This window comes from Octopus bimaculoides, chromosome 6, assembly GCF_046866305.1.
Source record: "Octopus bimaculoides isolate indiv1 chromosome 6, ASM4686630v1, whole genome shotgun sequence".
NCBI lineage: Eukaryota > Metazoa > Mollusca > Cephalopoda > Octopoda > Octopodidae > Octopus > Octopus bimaculoides.
The window spans coordinates 90,077,986-90,100,350 of record NC_142933.1 but is presented as its reverse complement, the minus strand read 5'-3'; the positions used below and the strand labels follow the sequence as shown (position 1 = coordinate 90,100,350).

Here is a 22,365-nt window from a genome sequence, read left to right as displayed (position 1 = left end):
CTAGTTGTTGTTGTTGGCACTCCGTCGCTTATGACGTCGAGGGTTCCAGTTGATCCGATCAACGGAACAGCCTGCTCGTGAAATTAACGTGCAAGTGGCTGAGCACTCCAGACGTGTACCCTTAACGCAGTTCTCGAGGAGATTCAGCGTGACACAGTGTGACAAGGCTGACCCTTTGAATTACAGGCACAACAGAAACAGGAAGAAAGAGTGAGAGAAAGTTGTGGTGAAAGAGTACAGCAGGGTTTGCCAACATCCCGGAGCCTCGTGGAGCTTTAAGTGTTTTTCGCTCAATAATCACTCACAACGCCTGGTCTGGGAATCGAAACCGCGATCCTATGACCGCGTGTCCGCTGCCCTAACCACTGGGTCATTGCGCCTCCACATGAACTAGTACTAGCACTCCAATATATAGATGTATCTATATATGTTTGTTCATTTAATGTCTGCATTTTCAATGGTATGGAATGGGTGAGGACTATCTAAGGCAGCATTTTCATTTTTTCTCCTGTCACCAATTCTTATGTTTTTCAAGTGAAGAGCAACTAGTTGAAATGTCAGCAATGAATGTAAACATCACCATATGGCTCAAATTGTAACAAGCGAAAGGTGTGGAATATCAACATGTGTATGTGTACACACACACACACACACACACACACACACACACACACACATACACATACACATACACATTGGGCTTCTCTGTAGGTTACCATTTACTTGTTCTACTCACAATACTTTAGTTGGTCCATGGCTGTCGTAGAAGTGGGAATGAACTTGAAACTGGTTGCGAAGCAAACTTCTTAACGACTGTGCCATTTCTGCACCTGTCTGGGACTTGAGTCAAGTCAACTGAGACTCCTGTTGCAATTGGCTTAAAATATATTTCACTACAAAGATCTTATCATAGTAACCTATCTGTAGATATATATATGATTGTGTGAAGCCAATGTATGATAAATATTATCTTGTAGTGATATATATATATATACACAGAGAGAGATAAGCATCACATTCAGTATTAAATCAATATTTAAAATGCTTACATATTATACACAAAGAACATTTCAAATTAAAATAGAAGTTGAGTATTAAAACTAATGTGTTTTATTGAGTTGGTCAATTAAGGTAATTTGTAAACTTCCATTAGTGAATGGATTGGTACAAACAATTCAAACTCTTCTTTGATTGACTTTTACACTTGTGACACCTACTTCAGCATTTTGGATTGATTATAAACCAATCTCTTTCGAAATGCCTAGGCCAAAGAAATTGCTATCATTATCATCATCATTTGGTCGTGTTGGTTTTGGGATACTGCTAGATTAGAGTGCTCAGTTTCGTACCTAATTCTTCTGTATTTAAATGTTATCACTTGGGATATATGAAACAGAGATCGGTTTGAGCAGGCTTATATCAGAAGGCATTTTCATTCAAGCACAGTGTAAGTAGGACTTCATTATCCAATGTGCCCCTCTTTTTTTTTTTAAAGACAATTGTATTATTCTTTGAAGGGAAATTTGCTGCTATTTCTAGCAATTTGAGTGAGTTTAAACAATAAACATTCCATTTTGCAAGAAAACTCATCACATTATTACTCCTGTGTAGATGTGACCCACTGACTTATTTCTGGTTTTCTTTTTTGTCTGAAATTCCTTACTTATAGTTTCTAATCACCTTTTTAGCAGATTTTACTATTTAAGATAAATACAAATCTATAACTTTTCCATTTTATAAAATTGCTTTTTATCTACAAATATTTTTTTTTATTCAGATTTTCTTGTTTTATTGTTGCTTCATTTTCCTGAGTTAAAAAGTTGTACGAGGATAACATTCTTTTTAAACATATTAACTCTACTGGTATTCCTGAATTGTATGAGGATAACATTCTTTTTAAAAATATTAACTCTACTGGTATTGGCTACGCAAAAGGGAAACAAATTAACAGTTTATAAATCTATCAAACAGCTTCCCGTATTTCAAATTATTTAGTCCATTGCATTTTATTGCTTGATCTGCAAACTTATCAAACAGTTACATCCCATAGTATTATTTCAAGATTTCTGGGCAATATATGTCATCTGTTTTAAGAAGTCAATATCAAAAAGTGATGTCGTGTATTATATCCATTTATATGATGTATATAAAATATTAATTTTGATGTTTATACCGTAATAAACATCAATAACTTTTAAATTACTCTCTTTTTTTTTAATATTATATATTACTTGTTTACTAGTAAACATTTGGTTATCTCCTCCCCTATTTTTTTTTGTTTTATTAGGAAAAGTAATCATTACAAGTACCATGATGACTGCTATTCATCGTTAATAGATTACCTATTACTGTTGTTAGAGACCCAGTAGATCTCTTTCCATTAGAGAATGATAATGATTTTGGTAAATTTCCTAGACTATAACTTAGAATTTATTAACACTGAAGGTCAGTTTAAACATTTAAACTGGCTTGATTCAGCCTCTCACACCTACCCTTCAATGTCATTCTAAAAATAACCACATCGTCAAAATCTTGAAGGTACGAGATACTCCATGATTAATTTTAAAAAATGCGGATAAATAACTATTATGTTTGATAAAGTAATCTGAATGCTAAAGGGTTAAGACACCAAACTAGATACATTATTGTAACCATTTCTATGTTCTACTGTCTTGGTTAGTTCTGGTTCCTCTGCTTATATAGTAATATATAAAAACTGGATTCTGTTTTAGTTTTTTTTTTTCTATTTTTCTATTTGAATAGGTGTTGTATAGTCAACACTTGATAAATGCTTATGTTTATTTATTTATTTACTTGATTTATTTACTTGGAGCTATTAGTCATATTATTCAGGTTATCATAATGCAACAGGAAGACGTTGAGTAAATTAGTTTAGATTATAATCTCGGAACTCTTTACTTTGCTGACATGTAGTATTTTATTTACACTGACCATATCTCTCACTTGTGTCGCCCTATGTTTGCTGTTATGAAGACCATCTCCATTTATTTATTTTTCAATGTTATTTCTATCTCCTAGGCACTTAAACCTGATGCACCTCACTCTGTACACAACCGACAGCTTTGTGAACACTGACTACTTGTTAGAATCACTTTCCAAACCATTCCCTTCTCTACCTTATTTAGTATGTGTGCGCAAGGCTTTGGTTTGGCTTACAAGCAAATAGACGTTTCTTACTATTCCAGTTTACAAAGCTAGTAGCGTCATCTCATTAAACACTGAAAAGTCACTTCAACAATTGCCAGCGTTTATTCTACACAGTTGGAGACTCCAAACAAACAGAATGCCATCTGTCCTATAATGTTTGTCTATCCATTTTCTCCTTCTCTGTTAGTTTTGTTAGTCTAAATTACTTGCTCTCATCAGTTTTTCTAAACTTTTTCTAGTCATAATAGTGTTCTTCATCTCATAAATTTTGTCCTTCGCTTTTGTCTACATTTTCTCTGCTTGTTCAGATGGCTATTTTTTTTTTTGTTTCTCTGCTGTTTTATCTTTTCTTTATCCAATAAATCTGTATTCTTAGCTCTTAACTCTTTTAGTTTTATTTGGTCATTTGTTTTGCAATTTCTGAACAGGTTTTTATTTTTATCGTTAAAAGTGCATTTTTTTTTTTTAATATATTTTAGAATCATTTCTTTACACTATACACACTGGCTATTTTATTCTTTGAAATAATCGGTTTTTTTTTGTCTTAATTTTCTATTGATATATATTATTTTAGGTCATCCTATTGTTCATTATCAGTTTACTATTTTGTTTTGACTGTTTTCATTGCTAACATCTAACATTATCAACACCTTTGACCCGTCTTAATTGGATTACATTGTTGAAATAATTACTAATCGCAAGTTATTAGTATTTTCAGTGATGTCTTTCAGTGGTGTCTATGATGATAGGATCCATAAAAAACACCAAGCTTTTTCCTTCAATCCCCTTTGCTGTTCAGTTTGTCATCATTATTACTAATTTACAGCTTCACTTCCTTACCGATGCTTCCATCCCATGACATCTGTTAGTACCGTTTAGTATATACATTTGTTAGTGTCATATAGTATAACTAACATTTGGTAGTATCAGTGTTTCAATATTATTTCACTTACACCTACTTAGCCATGTTGTTAAAGCAATTATCAGGAACATTAGACGTTAGGCTGTTATCTTCAGGTAATCTCTGTTGGTAGCACCTGACTAATGCACTGAATCAGTGACTGAGTAACTGCTGAGATCTTAGAATTACCCTCCTTGTTTCACCATTAAATTTGGTATATAAACAGATTTGATAACTGAAGGTACCAAACCCAAAGTAGTTGTATCAACATTACTACAATATTTTTTTTTTCTCAGCAGCATTGCATAAACCAAAAATATGTTTCTTTTTCTAGATATAGAAGCCTTCTATTTTAAAAGTGAAAATGGGGGAAATTGCATTTATTACTAGTCTTAAGAAATTTGCAAATCTAGCTAAAGTGAAATGGTTTTAATATGATGTGTAAGTAAAGTTAATTCCAGAAATATGTTGTTTTAATTTAATCTTTTTGTGGTCATATCTGTAATGAAATACACTATGTGTTGTTTCAATTAATTTTGAAAATAATCAAAAATTTATAGGGAAAGTAGTAAAATAATAAACTGGTGTTTGGAACATAAAAATTTCACATAGGATTAAGATGAAATGTTTTAAGCTAAATCCAAATACTTCTACAACGAAAGGCTTCTATCGTTAGATGCAGAGGTGGTATCGAAAGGGGTTAACCAAAAGAAACCAATCTTGCTCTATAGAATATTAAGAGGATTAAAAGAGGAAATGAACTTAATTTTATTTCAATAGAAATTTACTGAAAAGAAATATTTTTGTTTTTACTTAATTGGTTTATATAGAATCAAGTTCAATCCTAACTAGCTGCTAACATTTGACTTGTTTTTTTCTTTTAAATTAAATCTGATTTTAGAGCTTAACCTCTTTTATTTATTTGTTGACTTTTTTTTTTTAATATTATGTCATTCCAAGTTTTTTCTGGAAATAGTGGAAAGCCTTTTTGAAAAGAAGACACATTTGTTAATCCATTTTAAGTACCTCACTGTTTATCATGATTTTAAAATTTCTTTGTAATTTTATTCCTTCTATAAAATTTAGGGCTCTTACAAAGATCCCTATAATAATGTATTAGGCATTCATCACTCAAACAATTGGGAGAATTTTCATGTGATGGTTTGCATGCTTAATAAAAGCAGGTTCAAAAAAGCAAATCTTTTCTTGATCTGTTTATTGGCAAAAATAGTTAAAGAGTGAAATTGGATGTAAAAAAAAGAAATTGGAATCCAGTGTGTATCTGATTTTATTTTGCGGTAGTTTTAAATTCTTTGCTCTTAAGATTTTTTTTGTGTGGTGATGGTGGTGGTGGTGGGGTAGATCAGTGAACAGAGAGAGATCAACTTTTCTTCGTTTACTTTCTTGATAATCCCTAAGATGAATTAAAATGTAAAGAAAAGTATATCGGTCACAAATTTCTAAAAAAAAGTGATTGCTTGTGTGCTCTGTAAAATTTTAAATTTTGTAAAATTTTTCTGAAAATTATATCCAATCTTTTCTATTTAAAGTTCTTGTTAATGTTGATTGAGGTTGCTGTACCTGTTGCATTTAAACACAGTTTCCTGGAATTTCAAATAAAAATATATTTTATTCATAGACTCTATCCTCATGTTTGTTTAGCTTTAAGAAACAGTTATTGGTATTTTTTAAACTATATCTCCTATATATTTTATATTTTCGGTTTTTTTTTTTGTTTTTTCATCTCCACAAACGAAAATAGCCGTAGGAGTGGAGAATCTGAATTTCTTTAGGTACCAATGTCAGTCAAAACCACACTGCATTCTGTAGAATGTTCTCAAGATGTCAACTTCATTGATTTTTGTTCAATACCTGCACAATTTCTATTTGAAGTAAAAAAATTACTTTCATATTAGTAGACAGGCAGTTTATTGTTTTTACATTCTGCTATAAATTGGGTTGAAATTATATATAAACTAATTCTATTATGTTGATGTAAATAGTTATGATTTTTTAATTTTTTTCTTCCTCATTGAACAAATTTTTGTTTATCTATACTTTGTAAACAAAGGTTAGCCTTCTCTTTTTGTACTTTTCATATGCTGAAAAGTTTGTCATAAACTTTTCAATTTAAAAATTTAAAGCTAGTTCTAATGAAACTTTTCTATTATACAAAAATCTTAATTCCATTTCTCTTATATTTTTCATATAAAATAATGTAAAGAATTTTACCTAATTTCTACAAAAAATAGGTGTACATAAGCATGTACTGTTTTTTTTTGTTTTTTTTTTTTGTTTGTTTTTTGTTTTGTCCCCTCATCATTTTAATCACCCTACTACATTCTGAAATATTTCACACATGTCTTAGTGCAAGTTGAAATTTCTTTTATATATTCTGATTCATAGAATAGTTGTCTATTGATAATCCCTCAAATGTTTTCATATATTTTGTCCCTAATTTTCTTATGTTTGAGGGGTTTTTGCCTCCAGCAGCTTAATGAAAAAATAACTTGGTTTGGGTGTGTGTGTGTGTGTGTGTGTGTGTGTGAGGGGGGGGGTCATTAACAGTCCATATGTCCATCCTAGGTCAGGTTAGCTATATAGAGATAATTTATAGCACTGGGATCTGTTTCTGATAAACATTTTATTTTTAATGATATCTGCTTGTGGAAAACAAAAATGTTTAATACAGACGTGAAGCGAGGTCATTGGATTTTCATCAAATTTGTCTACAAAAAAGAACTATAAAATTATTAAAAATCAAATAAAAATGGAAGCCCTTCATTGGAAGTCTGGAAAATCTGTTTGAGTTTTATTTATATTTACACAATGCTCTTAATTACAAGTGGGATAAATATTGATATTCCCTCCTTTTTAGAAAGAAAACCAATTGTGTTTTTGACAATTCCTGCTTGGCATTGTTTACTTGTACTTTAAAAAAAAATATTTTATGAATAAAACTGCAAATTATACCATGATTAATGGCCATATTCCTGTGTGAGTTTCTCTCTTTTGACTATTGATATATATATATATATATACTTCCTTTTTTTTCTGGTTATCTCTTTTGTTGGTATCATTAGAATTTAACAATGCTACCGACAAGATGTTTTTTTCTCTCTCTATTTTTTTAATCATTCCTCACAGCTTGGTGAATAGCGTAGGTTTGATTTTTTTTTTTTTGTTCCCCCCTCCCATTACATGAGCAGCAATAGACCTATTGAAACTGGGTATTTTTTGTTCTACCACAGTTTAAACAAACACTGTTTGATAGCTTCTCATTTGATATACATAACTGACATACAAGTTAATAGAATTAATGCAACTTTCATAACTTGTCTTCCAAAAACCTCCTTTGCGCTTCTTTTACAAAAAAACAAAAGAAAAAAAAGTTTTTTCAGTCCAATTGTGCTCTGCTCTTTGTCTTTTCTTCGGGCAATTTCCAAGTTTTAAAAGTATCCATGGGGCAATTTATCTCTTCATTTTCAGTATTGATTTCTTTTGGATGCTTTTATTCCTTTGTGTGTGGTTTAAAAAAAAAAAAAATTTTTTATTGATTTATGTCCTGACTCTAATAGATATTGCTGTGATCTGAATTCTGTATTTTTCCCCCCACCTAAATCCCATTTGGTGTTCAAATATGATCTTACTGACATTTGCCTTGTAATCGCCATTTAACATAGATTATTGGAAATGTTGCTTCCAATCATAATTCTGCACAATTTAATTCTTTCCAAATTTGTTTTGGGGACATAAAACAGTGTGTAAACCAACCATACTTGAGAATGTTTTCCATGAAATACAGACTTCCCAACTATTTTTTTATGTTCTGTTTTTCTTTGTTATTTTTGTGTTTCTCAATATTAGAAGTTTTAAGATGATCCATTAACACTTTAGCTGTGCATTATGTCTTCCATCTGTCAAAATCAAGATATGTCCTTGTTATTTATATCTGAAAGAAACAAAAGAATTTTAAGATTGTTTTTTTTTTTTTTTAAGATTAAGCCTTCATATGAGTCTTCTTTTCCAGATTTAAACAAGTCTGTTTCAAAGACAAATTTATTAGGTTTTACAGAAACAATAATATATTTTCTCAATGAAAAGTTTCTCAATAATTAGTCTTCAAAGCACTTATGTGAACAAGTATTTGATTATGTAGTGAGGTTGTACAGAAAATCAGTGCTTTGACAGCAATGAATTAACCAATTGTTTCTGGATATTGGCATCAATCCAGTTGCATGTCTGCAATAGTCTTTGTCTCTGAGACAGACCCTCTCTTACTGTTGTTACATTACTTAGCATAGTATCTCTCTCTGTCTCACTCACACACACATACACACTTTAATCAGGTGATTAATTTCAATGTCCTCATAGAAGAATATAATTTTAGGTGAATAATACCATGACCTCAAGAACCTACTTTATCTGTCGCCTTTTGAAATTTACAACCTAAATCTAGACTCCCTGCATGTCCTCGACTTCTGTTAACATTTTCTCCTTGCCAAATTCACTCATGAAATTTCTATATCTTTATTAATTAACTGTAACTCTATACATTTGAAACCTGACATTGTCTCACATCACCTTTTGGTTTAAGAATGGCAGGCATTTGTAAGATATAATTCCAAACAATTAATGTGCTATTACTTGTGACAGTTTCCTGTTTCACTCTTATACTTTATAGCTTAGTCTTCAACTGGTTACTTCTTTCTTTATAATAGCAAAGACATCTCTACACAAACTCACCATTTCACCCCCACCCTTATTTTCTTCTTTTTCCTCCTCTTACCTCTTGCATTACTCTCTTCAAAAATTATCTACCAATGAAAATGTCATTGCTAATTTCTCATCTTGGTTAACTTTTCTAGATCAAAGCCTCTAGCTAACTTTGGATGATTCCAAGACATCTGAATCCCTCAAAAAATACCAGCCACCACCATTTTATAGCTTATTTGCATCGTAGAGTCTATGGTTATAAATAGCCATCATACAAGCTTGTAGAGGAATTATACTGTGAAAGAGTTCTCAGACCCATTGGGACATAGAAAGTTCATTTTCTGTACTTTCTCTGATATATGCCATTAATATCATTTAGTTTGTTGAGAGTGAAGTATAATAATAAAAAAAAGACTTGGTATATGAAACAACTTGACATTGAACCTAGATTGTAATTTTGATAGCTCTCCTCCTTCTGTACACGTTTGTAGTGGCAGTAGGCTGTATTTAGATGTCACTACTGATTGTATGATATTTGTTCTTGAGAAGTTGTACAGGCTTTTAATTCAACTGACTCTATTGGGGAAAATTCTTAATATATTTATTTTATTAATAGGAGTGACTAGATAGTTTAAATAATTTTCCTTTTTCACAACGCTTTTAAAGATTTTCTTTTTTCACAACGCTTTTAAAGATTTTCTTTCTTTACCTTTGTTATTGTCTTTACCCTGGAGCTTTTTGTTTTTGCTTTTTTCTTTTTGTATTGTTTCATTTGTGTTAACAAACGAGATAGATGTAGATAGAAAGATTGATGAATTGAATGTTTGTTTGGTCTGAATATATTGACTGTGTTAACAAAGATTCCCTTCTTAGCCAGTTGCTTCAATTGGTGTCTTCTCCAGCAACTGAATTACATTAAGTAGCAAGAATTCAGTGTGAAAATCAAACACTGGGGCTCACAGGAGTGTTATTACAAGATATTAGATGTTTGCCCCTGAAGTGCAAAGCTAATATTTGCTACAATGTTGGTGTGGTATGATGAGGTAAGATGTGTAGACTCTTTCTCTGCCTCTCCTCTCTTCAGCTCTTTCGTCCTTGCTCCCCTTCTTTAAGCTTAAATTGAAACCTTCATCTCCTCTTACACACACACACACACACACACACACCTTCTCTCTTTCTCTCTCTCTCTAAATGAATGGAAAAGAGAGCAGATCTGTGCAAACAGTCATTGGTAGTAGTACTTTTCTTAATGTTTGCTGATGGCCACTGGAATAGGATTAGACAGCCGTCTCCTTTGAGAAAAGATTTCTTTGCAGCTTCAACCATTGAGCTTGTTTACTTCACCCACTTCCATGTCCCTTTCGAGCTCTGTATTAGTTTCTGGATAACTATAAGAGGGACACATGAATCACTCACACACACACACACACACACTGAAACATATTTACTCTCTCTCGTTCACATCTGTTATTGACTGATGTTGCACCTATCATGACAAATGCAACTTTTCTTAACATCTTCTCTGAGTTGATGTTGTTTCTTGTCACAGAACAAGCACCCAGTTAACTATTAATACAAGATTAGTTAAGGTGGGTTGGTGTATAGTGTGTATTCTAAAATATTTCTTTTTTGTCGTTGCATTTACTTTCTATATATTTTTTTTTAACTTGTCTTAGTTATTGAGTAATTCCATTGTTGACTAACCAGAAGACTATCAAACTTGATTTATTATTCATGCACAGGCTTTACATGCTTATGTACACCTATCAACTATATTGCTGTCCCTATCACACAAGTCCCCATAAGTGGAGGAGAGTGAACGGGAATTGTGCACACACAAATTAATCTGCAAGCGTTGGCTGCTGTGATAATTTCCTGCCAAACTTTTTTTTAACAATAACCAAGGTTTTGAGTTACTGTATATGATACAAACTAAAGCAAAAAAACTTTGATACTAGATTTTCTTAATATTCTCAAGAGATTTTTACATTCACACAAATTATGCTTCCTATCTTATATATATATATATATATATATATATATATATATATATATATATATATATATATATATATATGTATATATATATATATATATACATATATATATATATATATATATATATATATATATATATGTATATATATATATATATATACATATATATATATATATATATATACATATATATATATATATATATATATACATATATATATATATACAAGAAAAAAAAGCCTATTTGAACAAATGGTTCAGCATCAACTTTTTTTTTTTTTTTAATTTACTTTATTCCAACCAATGTTGTAAGAATTGAAATTTGACTATTTTGTGGTTTTTAAATAGAATTTTTTTTTTTTACAATTCTTACTGCAATTATTATTATTATTATTATTGCATAAATATATCCTTTCATAAAATCTGCCTTGCTAAATTGTCAAGAATTTATATGGGTGTATGTGATTCATAACATTAGAGTATAGATTTTAATTCATATCTTTATATATATATATATATACATACAATTACTGTGATCAAATTCTTGAAAACCAATTTTTTTTTTTTTTTAATCTTAAATTCAATCTTAATAGTTCCATTTATGTTACCTTTAGAAGATGAAAATATTCCTAAAAGTCAGTCCTAGTTCTCCATTCACCATGTTCATTTCCTAGTGGCTCAGATTATTATTATTATTATTATTATTTAAGTAAAATGCAACTTTTTTTAAAATTATACTCAATTCTTTTTAATGATTTTTTTAAAAAATTTCCCTTTCCCCTAATTCTGTTTTTCAAATTTTACATACAAATACTACATTACAGATTGCCGTCACCCACCCTACTTCATACCTTCAGTTCCCAATCACCAACTCTTTATTAGTGATGAAAACATTTTCACTATTAGTGATTCCTCCCGTTACCCCCCCTCTCCCCCCATTTCACTTTTGCTACCAAAGAAGGTCAAGAGGTAAGGTTAGGCTAAGAGTAGGGGGCGAAAGGAAGATAGGCTGAAGTAGGAGTTGCCTGTTAAGGAGTTTTTTTCTTTTCCATTTCTGTTTTAGATTGTTGCAGCTTCGCATTCTCTTGTTGAAGTTCTCTCCCTCTCTCTCTCTCTCTCTCTCTCTCTCTCCCTCTCCCCTTACTCATTTCTTCCTCTCCTTGTCTTTCTTCACACAAAAGCTGTAGCCAGCTGAACAAATGCATTTTTTACTTTCAATCAGTTCAGGATCTCCATCTTCTCAAAACTCAAAACTATCGGTCTCCTTTCTCCAATTTATATTCTATTTAAGTCTCACTATCCCTCCTACCCATTAACCTTGCTTTTTTTTTTTTTTTTTTTGTTTGTTTGGTTTTTTTTTTCTTCTTCTTCCTTAAGATATTGATTTATCATATTGCTGCAAGCAAAGAATGTTAATCTCTTGAGAAAATGGTTTTTAGTGAAGGAAAGCAGGAGAGCGAGATCAAAAACAAAACAAAAACAAAAAAACCTCCCTCTCTTTCTCTCTCTCTCTCTCTCTCTCTCTCTCTCTCTCTTTCTCTCTCTCTCTCTCTCTCTCTCTCTCTCTCTCTCTCCATTTAGTTCTCAATAATTTCCTGTTTAAAACCTCTCGGCTATTCTAGACTTTCTTATTGTTCCTTACTCCATTTACTGATAAAAAGCACACTCTGAACAAGAGGTGGTTTGGGAGCGGAGATGGAGCTGTGTATCCCAAGTTTTTACATCATGATTCTCTGGGAAAACCCCTTCATTTGGAAATATTCTTAAGCCACTCAAAAAAAGCTCAACACAATCTCTACAAGCATCATTCATTCTCTATATTGGTATTTGAATAACATTGATCTCCCTTCTAACTTTTTATCACCCCCACCAAATATAAATGAACAAGTTATTGAAAAAATTTACTAACAGAGATTGTCTTTTTCTTCCCCCCCTCCTTTTTTAAACGTTCCCATTTGTAAAAATGAATATTTCCATAATATTACTTAACTCTTTAGTCACATTATCAGTAATTATCAAAATACAACTCTACCTCTTTTTCCATAAATATCATTCAGTAACATTAGCTCTACAATACTGCAATTTCCCCCCCCCCCCAAATATATAATAATAATAATAATAATAATAATAATAGTAATAATAATAATTAAAGAAATAAGCAACGTAGATGTGAATTATGAATGAGTTTTTGCTTTATTTTTGTATTCTATACTTGTTCTTCCATTCGATTTCTCCTGTGAAGTCTGAAACTGAATTGGATTTTTGATTTTTTTTTTTTTTTCCCCTATGCCTATATGTATTTTTTTTTTTTTTTGTTTCCTTGCTTGGTTTCCACCCAGTGGGTATCGTTCTACAAGTGAAGTAGTTTTAAAGTTAAATGACCCTCAGCATGCAACCTAGCAAATGCTATATATCTTTAGCATTGTTTCCAAAGATCCTTCAAATATGTCTTTTTTTTCTCTTTTCTTTTTCTTTTCTGTAGAGAGCATCCGCATCACCAGCTGATCGTGACAAGTATAGACATCGAAGTAGGTCCCCTGAAGTAAATGACAGCTCAAAAAAGCGAAGAGCAGAAGAGAAACCCAATGTAAGTGACTATGTGAACTGCACATTTCTCCTGAGGAACTTAGATATCATTTGAGTGAGTGTGTGAAAGTGAGAGACAAGAAATGGACAGAATATTTCATTTTCTTAATTTCCTGCCATAGAATTAAAGACTTACACCTACATGAATAAACCTACCTTTACACACAAGGCGGCGAGCTGGCAGAAACGTTAGCACACCGGGCGAAATGTTTAGCCGTATTTTGTCTGCCACTACGTTCTGAGTTCAAATTCCGTCGAGGTCGACTTTGCCTTTCATCCTTTCGGGGTCGATTAAATAAGTACCAGTTATGCACTGGAGTCGATATAATCGACTTAATCCGTGTTTCTCTGTCCTTGTTTGTCCCCTCTGTGGGTAGTAAAGAAATAACACAAGCATAAATCAGCCATACACGTATAATTTTGTATAATATTCATAACATATATCTCATATTTTTGTTTCATTGGAATCTATCTGTATTTATCTGGCTATAATACCACTAATGGTGGCTCATTGTTAAAAAAAAATTTTGGCTGGCTGGTCTTATTAGTTTCAAGATTCTGTTTTTCTTTGCAATATTTTTATAACTGTTAAATTATATTTGTGCTTCTTCTAGCTTTTTGATGTTAAAATCTAAAAAAAAATTTACCTTCATTTCTATCTTGGTTAGGATAGTGATGGCGAGAAGAGTGACCAAGATCTCGTAGTTGATGTAGCAGAAGTGAGTATTACACCATCCTTCTCCCCATGTCAATCAAATTCTATACCTCATAAGTCTTCTTCTGTAGCCAATAATTCTTTAATCTAATTTAATCTTTACTTCTTTTACATTAGCATAAAATTCAAAACAAATTTCTCTCAGGAAAAAAAAAAAAAAAAAAAAAAGACAATCATGGGCGCAGGAGTGGCTGTGTGGTTAGTAGCTTGCTTACCTACCACATGGTTCCAGGTTCAGTCCCACTGCGTGGCACCTTGGGCAAGTGTCTTCTACTATAGCCTCAGGCTGACCAAAGCCTTGTGAGTGGATTCAGTAGACAGAAACTGAAAGAAGCCTGTCGTGTGTGTGTGTGTGCATATATATATGTATATGTGTGTGTCTGTGTCTGTCCCCTCACCATCGCTTGACAACCAATGCTGGTGTGTTTATGTCCCCGTAACTTAGCAGTTCAGCAAAGCAGACTGATAGAATAAATACCAGGTTTACAAAGAATAAGTCCTGGGGTCGATTTGTTCGACTAAAGGCAATGCTCCAGCATGGCCACAGTCAAATGATTGAAACAAATAAAAGAGTAAAAAAAAATAAAGAAAATAAAAAGAATATGTAGTTTACTAAAACTATAAAAGATAGAAAAAAGAATAGACAGTTTCTAGGGGAAATATGTTGTGGGACATTGAGCCATTTAGCATTTATTTTTGATTGTGCAATTTTTTTTTTTTTTAATGATTCCTAAGGTAACTTTTTCTCCCATCAATACTGATGCTGAGTTGAAGATGAGTTGTGTTATTAGTTTATTATCTTCGTTTTCATTTACTTTCTAACCTTTACCACCAGTGATGTTGCAGACAGCTTGCTGGTTAATCAGTTGGTTGTGAAACATATTCTTGTCTGAAGACCTACGGGCTTCAGTTGATTGAGACGAAGATCCAAAATGGTTGTAGCACAAGTTAACTGTTACTCCTTTTTCTTTTAATTTTTTTCCTATATTGAATCTCATCAGTTTAAATGGATGTTTGTGAAATTTCTGGGGCAGGAAAAAAAAGAAAATTTTGTTCTATGATTTACTGGTAGAATTTTCCTTTATTCAGCTTGGCACATAAAATACACCATTTTGAGCATGGCCGTTGCCAATACTGCCTGACTGGCCTTCGTGCCGGTGGCACGTAAAAGCACCCACTACACTCTCGGAGTGGTTGGCGTTACGAAGGGAATCCAGCTGTAGAAACTCTGCCAAATCAGATTGGAGCCTGGTGTAGCCATCTGGTTCACCAGTCCTCAGTCAAATCGTCCAACCCATGCTAGCATAGAAAGCGGACGTTAAACGATGAAGAAGAAGAAGCAGCTTCCTATTGTTTTTTTTCTTTCTTTTATAAGATATGAATTTAAGAATTGAATGATCTAGAAATATTCTGTCAGTTAAGACTTGGAATTGTGCTTGAGAGCAACAGCCCATATTCAACAGACTAGATATACTATAGGCTGATCTTTGACTAAGGACTCTATGGCACATTGACAGTGAATCATTTGTTCCAAAATATAGTAGGGAAAATGAAAACAGTTTGCCTTCTGTCATAAAAATTTTAATGTTTTCTATAATATTTCACTGTAGATAGTTCTGCAGGTTTTACTGGGTAACTTAGTAGGAACGTGGAATGAACCAATGCCGAATGGGTTCAGCTTGGTCTGCTCAATACCACCACAGCCCTAACCAGGATATAGAAATTCTAACGAAAACTTTGTGTTAAATGGAAAGCTGTTTAATCTCCAATAAAACATTTGTCTATTGTTTTTGGGTTTTTTTTTTAATGTTTGTTTGTCATTGCTACAATGTAATAGATAAAAAGAAAACCTAATCAGTCATCCTTTCTCCCTGTCTCAGGACACATCACCTGTAAATGGAGATTTATCACCTAGAGAAAAAGTTATGAAAGATGCTCATAAAAAAGACGACAGAAGTAGTCCACGAAGCGATTCATCATCACATGCAAGCACAGCTTCATCTTCAAAACATAAAGAGGTATGTGCATCTTAGAATTAAACTATTCTTTATATACTTGTCTCAATAACATTTGTAATTGTGTGTACACATGCACGTGCATATATTTATACATACGTATATAGATCTGTGTTTATAAAATGTATGTAGTATATGTATGTATCCGTGCATATTTATATAGCTGAACATTAATGTTAATTTCATTGTCATTTAGTGTATGTATGAGGCATATAAAATTAGAATTGTATATATTTTGAAAAATCTGCACTCAATTTTCACATATAGAAAATAAGTTCAGCTTTATCCTGCTGTGATCATTGAAGACAATCTAAAACATAATGTCATTGTAAGGCATCGCTTTAAAATGTCTCGACAAGATAATGCTTTACCAAAGTCGGTGAAATGCAGGTAGTAAGGGAAGTTTTAGTTTAAAATTTTCCTCTAATATGCATCAGAATTTATCAGTCCAAAATTCCTTTAAATCCATACCCACTTTTAATTCCATTGCAGAATGACAAATCTGGAACACCTGTATCAAAGTCAATAACCCCTACCAGTTCCGGCAGTGTCACACCCGGCCCCTCCAGTGGGCTAAAACCTATAGCAAAAGCACCTCCTTTAAGTAAGTTTTACAAGTTTTGTATTACAAACATTGATGTTGTCTTTGTGAAATCTCTGCCTCCCAGACTTAAGTATCAGCATGATGACCTTTTTATGTGTAGAATTTCCATATGTTTCAGGCGCGTACCCATTCATGCCACATGCTAGTCACGCAATTTCAGCTGAACTCAGTCCTGGAGCTTACAGTAATAACATGCTTCATAATAGTATATCATCCAATAGTTATTCCAGAGGACCAATGGTAAGTCTTTTATTTACACCTTCTTGAATGAAAAATCTCCAAATAATGACTCCATCATCATTTAACATCTGTTTCCCATACTGACATGGGTTGGGTGATTTGACAAGTGCTGGCAAGCTAGGGAGCTGCATCATGTTCTATTTGTCTACTTTGACTTGGTTTCTATTGCTAGGTGCCCTTCCTAACTTCACAAAGTGTACTGGGTGCTTTTTTACATGGCAGCAGTGCCAATAGGATCACCAAGTAACTTGCAAGATGAAAACCCTTGACTGGGAGTGGAAGTAGTATTTAGGGAGGTGGCTTTATGCTAGTTGAGAGGGCTGCCCCTATTGGAAAAGAAAAGAGAGATAAAGTTATAGATGAAGATAGGCTGGCACAGAGAGAGGGAAAGATGATGGTGATATTAAGTAAATAATAATATTCCAATTTACCTAATGATTGCTGACTACCTTTTTCACATAATTGCATATCACAGCAGTGTGAAACGGCCATCCACCTTATATTTTTTCTCGGTTTTGCATTGAGATCTACTCAAAAATATTTCATTTAAATATTTTGTTTCTAGCGATGGATAAATGTTTGTAGGCTATTAAATTACACTTTAGCTGATATCTGTCCTCTACAATTTAAAGAATGGAGCCAGCAAACATCACTTGATTTCAATATTTACATGGCCAATATTTTAAACAATTATAAATTTGTAGTACTTGGCACTTTGATCTGTCTAACAATTATTATTATGTTTGAGTTGACTAACATAGATTAGGTACCTCACAGTATAAGGTTGTAATTTGTAATTTCAAATCTTACTGGGGTTAACTTGTCCTTTCATCCCAGAACTGTAAAACAAAAACTAGATGGAGTTATTTATTCAGACAGTTATTCTTTCTCAGTAAATTGTAGCATTGTAATGAGTTTAATTTTACTGCTTTGTGTTTTGTAAATTGGCATGTTATAAAGTATTGAAGTTTGTCATTTTCTATTGTGATGTGTATATGGAGGGAAGATTCACATTTCCTCTGTGTCAATTTGATAGTGCTGCCAATGTTTATATGTACAAAGTGCCTAACAATGTCATATCAGTTGGTGTGTGTGTGTGTGTGTGTGTGTGCATGGACCTCGTTCATAGGCTAGTTAAGGCATCTATATGCTCTATCGTCTCTTCATAATCACTACATATTCAGCACTTGCTATTTCTGTTTTTGATTTGGCCAAAATAACAATATTCTAATGGATGTTAATGGCCTTTGATCTACGGTATAATTGAATTTGGCAATATCCAATCTCTCTGTTGCCACATCCTGTCAGGTGGGTTGTAATTCAATATTGCTTGTTGTACCTACCAGGACTTCCAACTGTATAATAATCACTTTTCTCATCCAACTTCCTTTTCCACCTTCTCTTCTCGCTAATTTAGTTAAGTTTCACCATATCTTTATTCTGACGATTAGGCAAGAATCCAATCAATGTAGTTTTCAGCTCAATGATTTGCAACATCCGATCAATATTGATGAGGGCATTTCTCTTTTTAACTCTTTCTTTTCTTCTTTCCTTTTCTCTTTTAAATAACAGCATTGCCCTTAAACATTATTCAAATCCTTAATTTGGGAATTGTTGAATCCCTTTCTTTTTCTCTGTGTGGATACCAGTGGATATGGTGCCAATTAATTGTCTAAACATTTTAACTTGTACAATCTGTAAATGTGCTATAGTTTCACATATAAAACTCTAATAAAAACAATGAGTTTTGGACAGGAACTCTTAAGATTTGTGCTCCTCCCCCCACACACACACTGGCTATCGAAAGTATTTTATCATGACTTGGTTGATTGATATTTATACTTGTGCATACCTGTGTAAAAATCCACAGGTGATAAATATTCTTGTATAACTATGTTGAAAGGGGTTATATAAGTAAAATATGCTCCTTTTATCGATTAATAAATAAAACAATTAACATATAAATACATACACATATACACCCTTTATGTATAGACAGTTAAACTGCTTTACATTTCTTATTCAATATTCATCTAACTAAACTACCTGTTGATGTTTCCATAAAATACATACTGAAGGTATTATATCTCAGCCAATTAAACAAACCATAAGTTTTTCCGAATTCAGATATAATGAATCTCCAAAGCAGGAATATAGACAGATGAAGACATGCTGCTAATTATGTGAAATATGTTGTTGGGACTCCGTCGCTTACGATGTCGAGGGTTCCAGTTGATCGGATCAACGGAACAGCCTGCTCATGAAATTAACGTGCAAGTGGTTGAGCACGCCACAGACACATGTACCCATAACGTAGTTCTCAGGGATATTCAGCGTGACACAGTGTGACAAGGCTGACCCTTTGAAATACAGGTACAACAGAAACAGGAAGTAAGAGTGAGAGAAAGTTGTGGTGAAAGAGCACAGCAGGGTTTGCCACCATACCCTGCCGGAGCCTTGTGGAGCTTTAGGTGTTTTTGCTCAATAAACATTCACAATGCCCGGTCTGGGAATCGAAACCGCGAGTCCGCTGCCCTAACCACTGGGCCATTGTAGATTATATTGCTTATTGAATTTAATGTAAATTCTTCTTTTCTATCCATGTATAGTTTATCATTGAACAAGATTTCATCTAATATTATGGTCTAAAAATCATTGATAAAAGGGTAAAGACCCCCCCCCCTCATGAATGACCATCGGATTGCACCTAGAAAGTTCTCTCTGAGGCACAAGTCCAGGCAAGGTCATTTATGGATGACCAGTCACTCATGCATACCAGTTTCCCCTCTTCACTCCACCAATATTATCCAAGGGAAAGGCAAAGGTCAATACATTTTTGCACCAGTGATGTTGCAATTCATTTCTACAGTTGAGTGAACTGGAGCAACATGAAATAAAGTGTCTTGCTCAAGAACACAACACACAGATTGTGAGCCCGACGCTCTAACCACTGAGCCATGTGCCTTCACTACAAAATCATGACTGAAATTATTATTGCTTTGACGTCTGTCTGTCTGTCTGTCTGTCTCTTTGTTTTAGAAATTCATTTGTATTTTTTCCTTATTCCAATCAAAACTTCCATTTAATTATTGGTTTTTATATATTTTATGTTTTCAGGGGGGATTTGATCCACATGGCCACATGAGAATGCCATCTTTTAGTGGATTTCAAAGTGGGAAACCGTAAGTACACACAATTCTCATGTTTTTTCTTACTTTTGTGAGTTAAAAATGTTGGTATTGAGAAGAATCTATTCAGGAAATGTAAATTGAGTTCAATGAACTATATATATATATATATATATATATATATATATATATATATATATATATACACACACATATATTTTATAACAAATCTCTATTAATTCCAAACAGTTCAAATATATAAAAAACATTGACCAAGGAAAAACTTATAATCTAAACTGTCAGTTTTGAAAGTATTAAAATGAGCAAATGAGTGTACCAGTGTCCAATTGACTGTTGTGGTGGGTCCATATAAGATTTTGTTAAGATTTGTGCAATATTGCCGGGTGCCCTTCCTTATACCAATCACTTTTCAGAGTGTGCTGAGTGCTTCTTACATGGTACCAGCAAAACATTGATTAAGGGAACCCCAAAATGGGATTGAACCTGAAAAGACATGGTTCTGAAGCAAACCTTTTAACCATGCAATCTTGCCTATACCTAATATTTTTAAAATTGAGGAACACACTGAATAATGTTGTCTTCAATAACACAGTCTGAATGACAGGATGGTCACAATTGGATTAAGTTATGTACTGGAATTCAATTTGAACAACTTCAATCCTTTTTCCTAAATGGTGTAACCTTGTAACCATGTTAAAAATCTTATCATACTACTTATATCATTGTTGTTTTTTTATATTTCTCCATTTAGTGCTTACTCATATCATGTGAATGCTGATGGTCAAATGCAACCAGTTCCATTTCCCCCAGATGCATTGATAGGGCCAGGAATCCCTAGACATGCTCGACAAATCAATACCTTAAATCATGGAGAGGTTGTGTGTGCTGTGACTATCAGCAACCCCACTAGGCATGTGTATACTGGAGGAAAGGTAAGACCTTGAAAATTATCATCAGTGTATTCTAGCTTCTTTGCTGTTGTTGTTGTGGAGGCGCAATCGCCCAGTGGTTAGGGCAGCGGACTCGTGGTCACAGGATCGCGGTTTTGATTCCCAGACCGGGCGTTGTGAGTGTTTGAGTGAAAACACCTAAAGCTCCACAAGGCTCCGGCAGGGGATGATGGCGAACCCTGCTGTACTCTATCACTACAATATTCTCTCACTCTTACTTCCTGTTTCTCCTGTGCCTGTAATTCAAAGAGCCAGCCTTGTCACACTGTGTCACGCTGAATATCCCCGAGAACTACGTTAAGGGTACACGTGTCTGTGGAGTGCTCAGCCACTTGCACGTTAATTTCACGAGCTGGCTGTTCCGTTGATCGGATCAACTGGAACCCTTGACGTCGTAAGCGACGGAGTGCCAACAGCAGCTGTTGTTGTTATGTTACACAAACATTTATCTTGAACAAAAATTTCCTTTCATATTGAGGAAAGTCTTTCTTCATGTTATCAATTATACCTGTTTTTTGCCATGGGTTGACTGAGTATCAAAATTATCACCTAGTTTTGTAGTCCTTTGTTACTCGGGACCCACAACAGAGAAAATCACCAGTTTCTATACTAAACATATAAGTTATTTTAGCTTGATGTGGTAATGTGTTTTGAGTGTAATCAAAGTACAGCAGAAAATAGGCAAACTCACTCTTGAAAAGTCAGTTTATTTTTCTGTTCTTGATTGGCGTGTGTAACTAGATTAAGTGTCAGATAAACAGTTGCTACAAATGTTTATATAGCAACATAATTTTGCCAACAGTTTTCCAATTCACCATCACTAATAGAGGATCTTGTATGTTAATTACTATTATATATTATATCAGAAGTCAAATTAGATTGAATTTCTTAAATTGTAGTATGTTTGTCTTGGGGAATATTCTACTTGGTAGTTCAATAACTCTTGTAAAGAACATTTTTAATGAATAAATTATTCCAACACTTTTATTAACTTCGCTAATATCAGCACTGAAAGTCAATAAGGAAACTGCTACATGGTCATCCAACCTACTAGAAATAGCAGTCAAATCTTTAGTTGTATCCTACTGCCTTAAAAATGACACATTGAATAATATAGTCCCAGATACTCTGGGACATTTGTGGCTGGAATATTTTTGATCATAAGTCTGTTTGTGAAGAGTTGACCTGGCGCTAAATGACAGACCAGCACTCTTATATTGCCTTATCACAATCCGCAGATGTTTTGTAAAATATATGCCCCAGCAGCATTTAGAGCCATGATCTACTCTTCTCTGTATTCATTTACATCTCAACTATAACAAT

At 33.3% G+C, this 22,365-nt stretch overlaps 1 protein-coding gene across 1 annotated transcript in view; it reads left to right on the top strand.

Annotated features, from left to right (window-relative positions):
- LOC106882282 (transducin-like enhancer protein 4) overlaps positions 1-22,365 on the top strand; it is a 100,523-nt gene that overhangs the window by 68,912 nt on the left and 9,246 nt on the right. Inside the window, exons 9-15 of the mRNA XM_089354246.1 lie at positions 13,266-13,370; positions 14,038-14,088; positions 15,965-16,102; positions 16,592-16,703; positions 16,804-16,943; positions 20,061-20,125; positions 20,844-21,024. Of these exons, the coding sequence (XP_089210372.1) occupies positions 13,266-13,370; positions 14,038-14,088; positions 15,965-16,102; positions 16,592-16,703; positions 16,804-16,943; positions 20,061-20,125; positions 20,844-21,024 (792 nt within the window). The remainder of the gene's footprint in view (positions 1-13,265; positions 13,371-14,037; positions 14,089-15,964; positions 16,103-16,591; positions 16,704-16,803; positions 16,944-20,060; positions 20,126-20,843; positions 21,025-22,365) is intronic.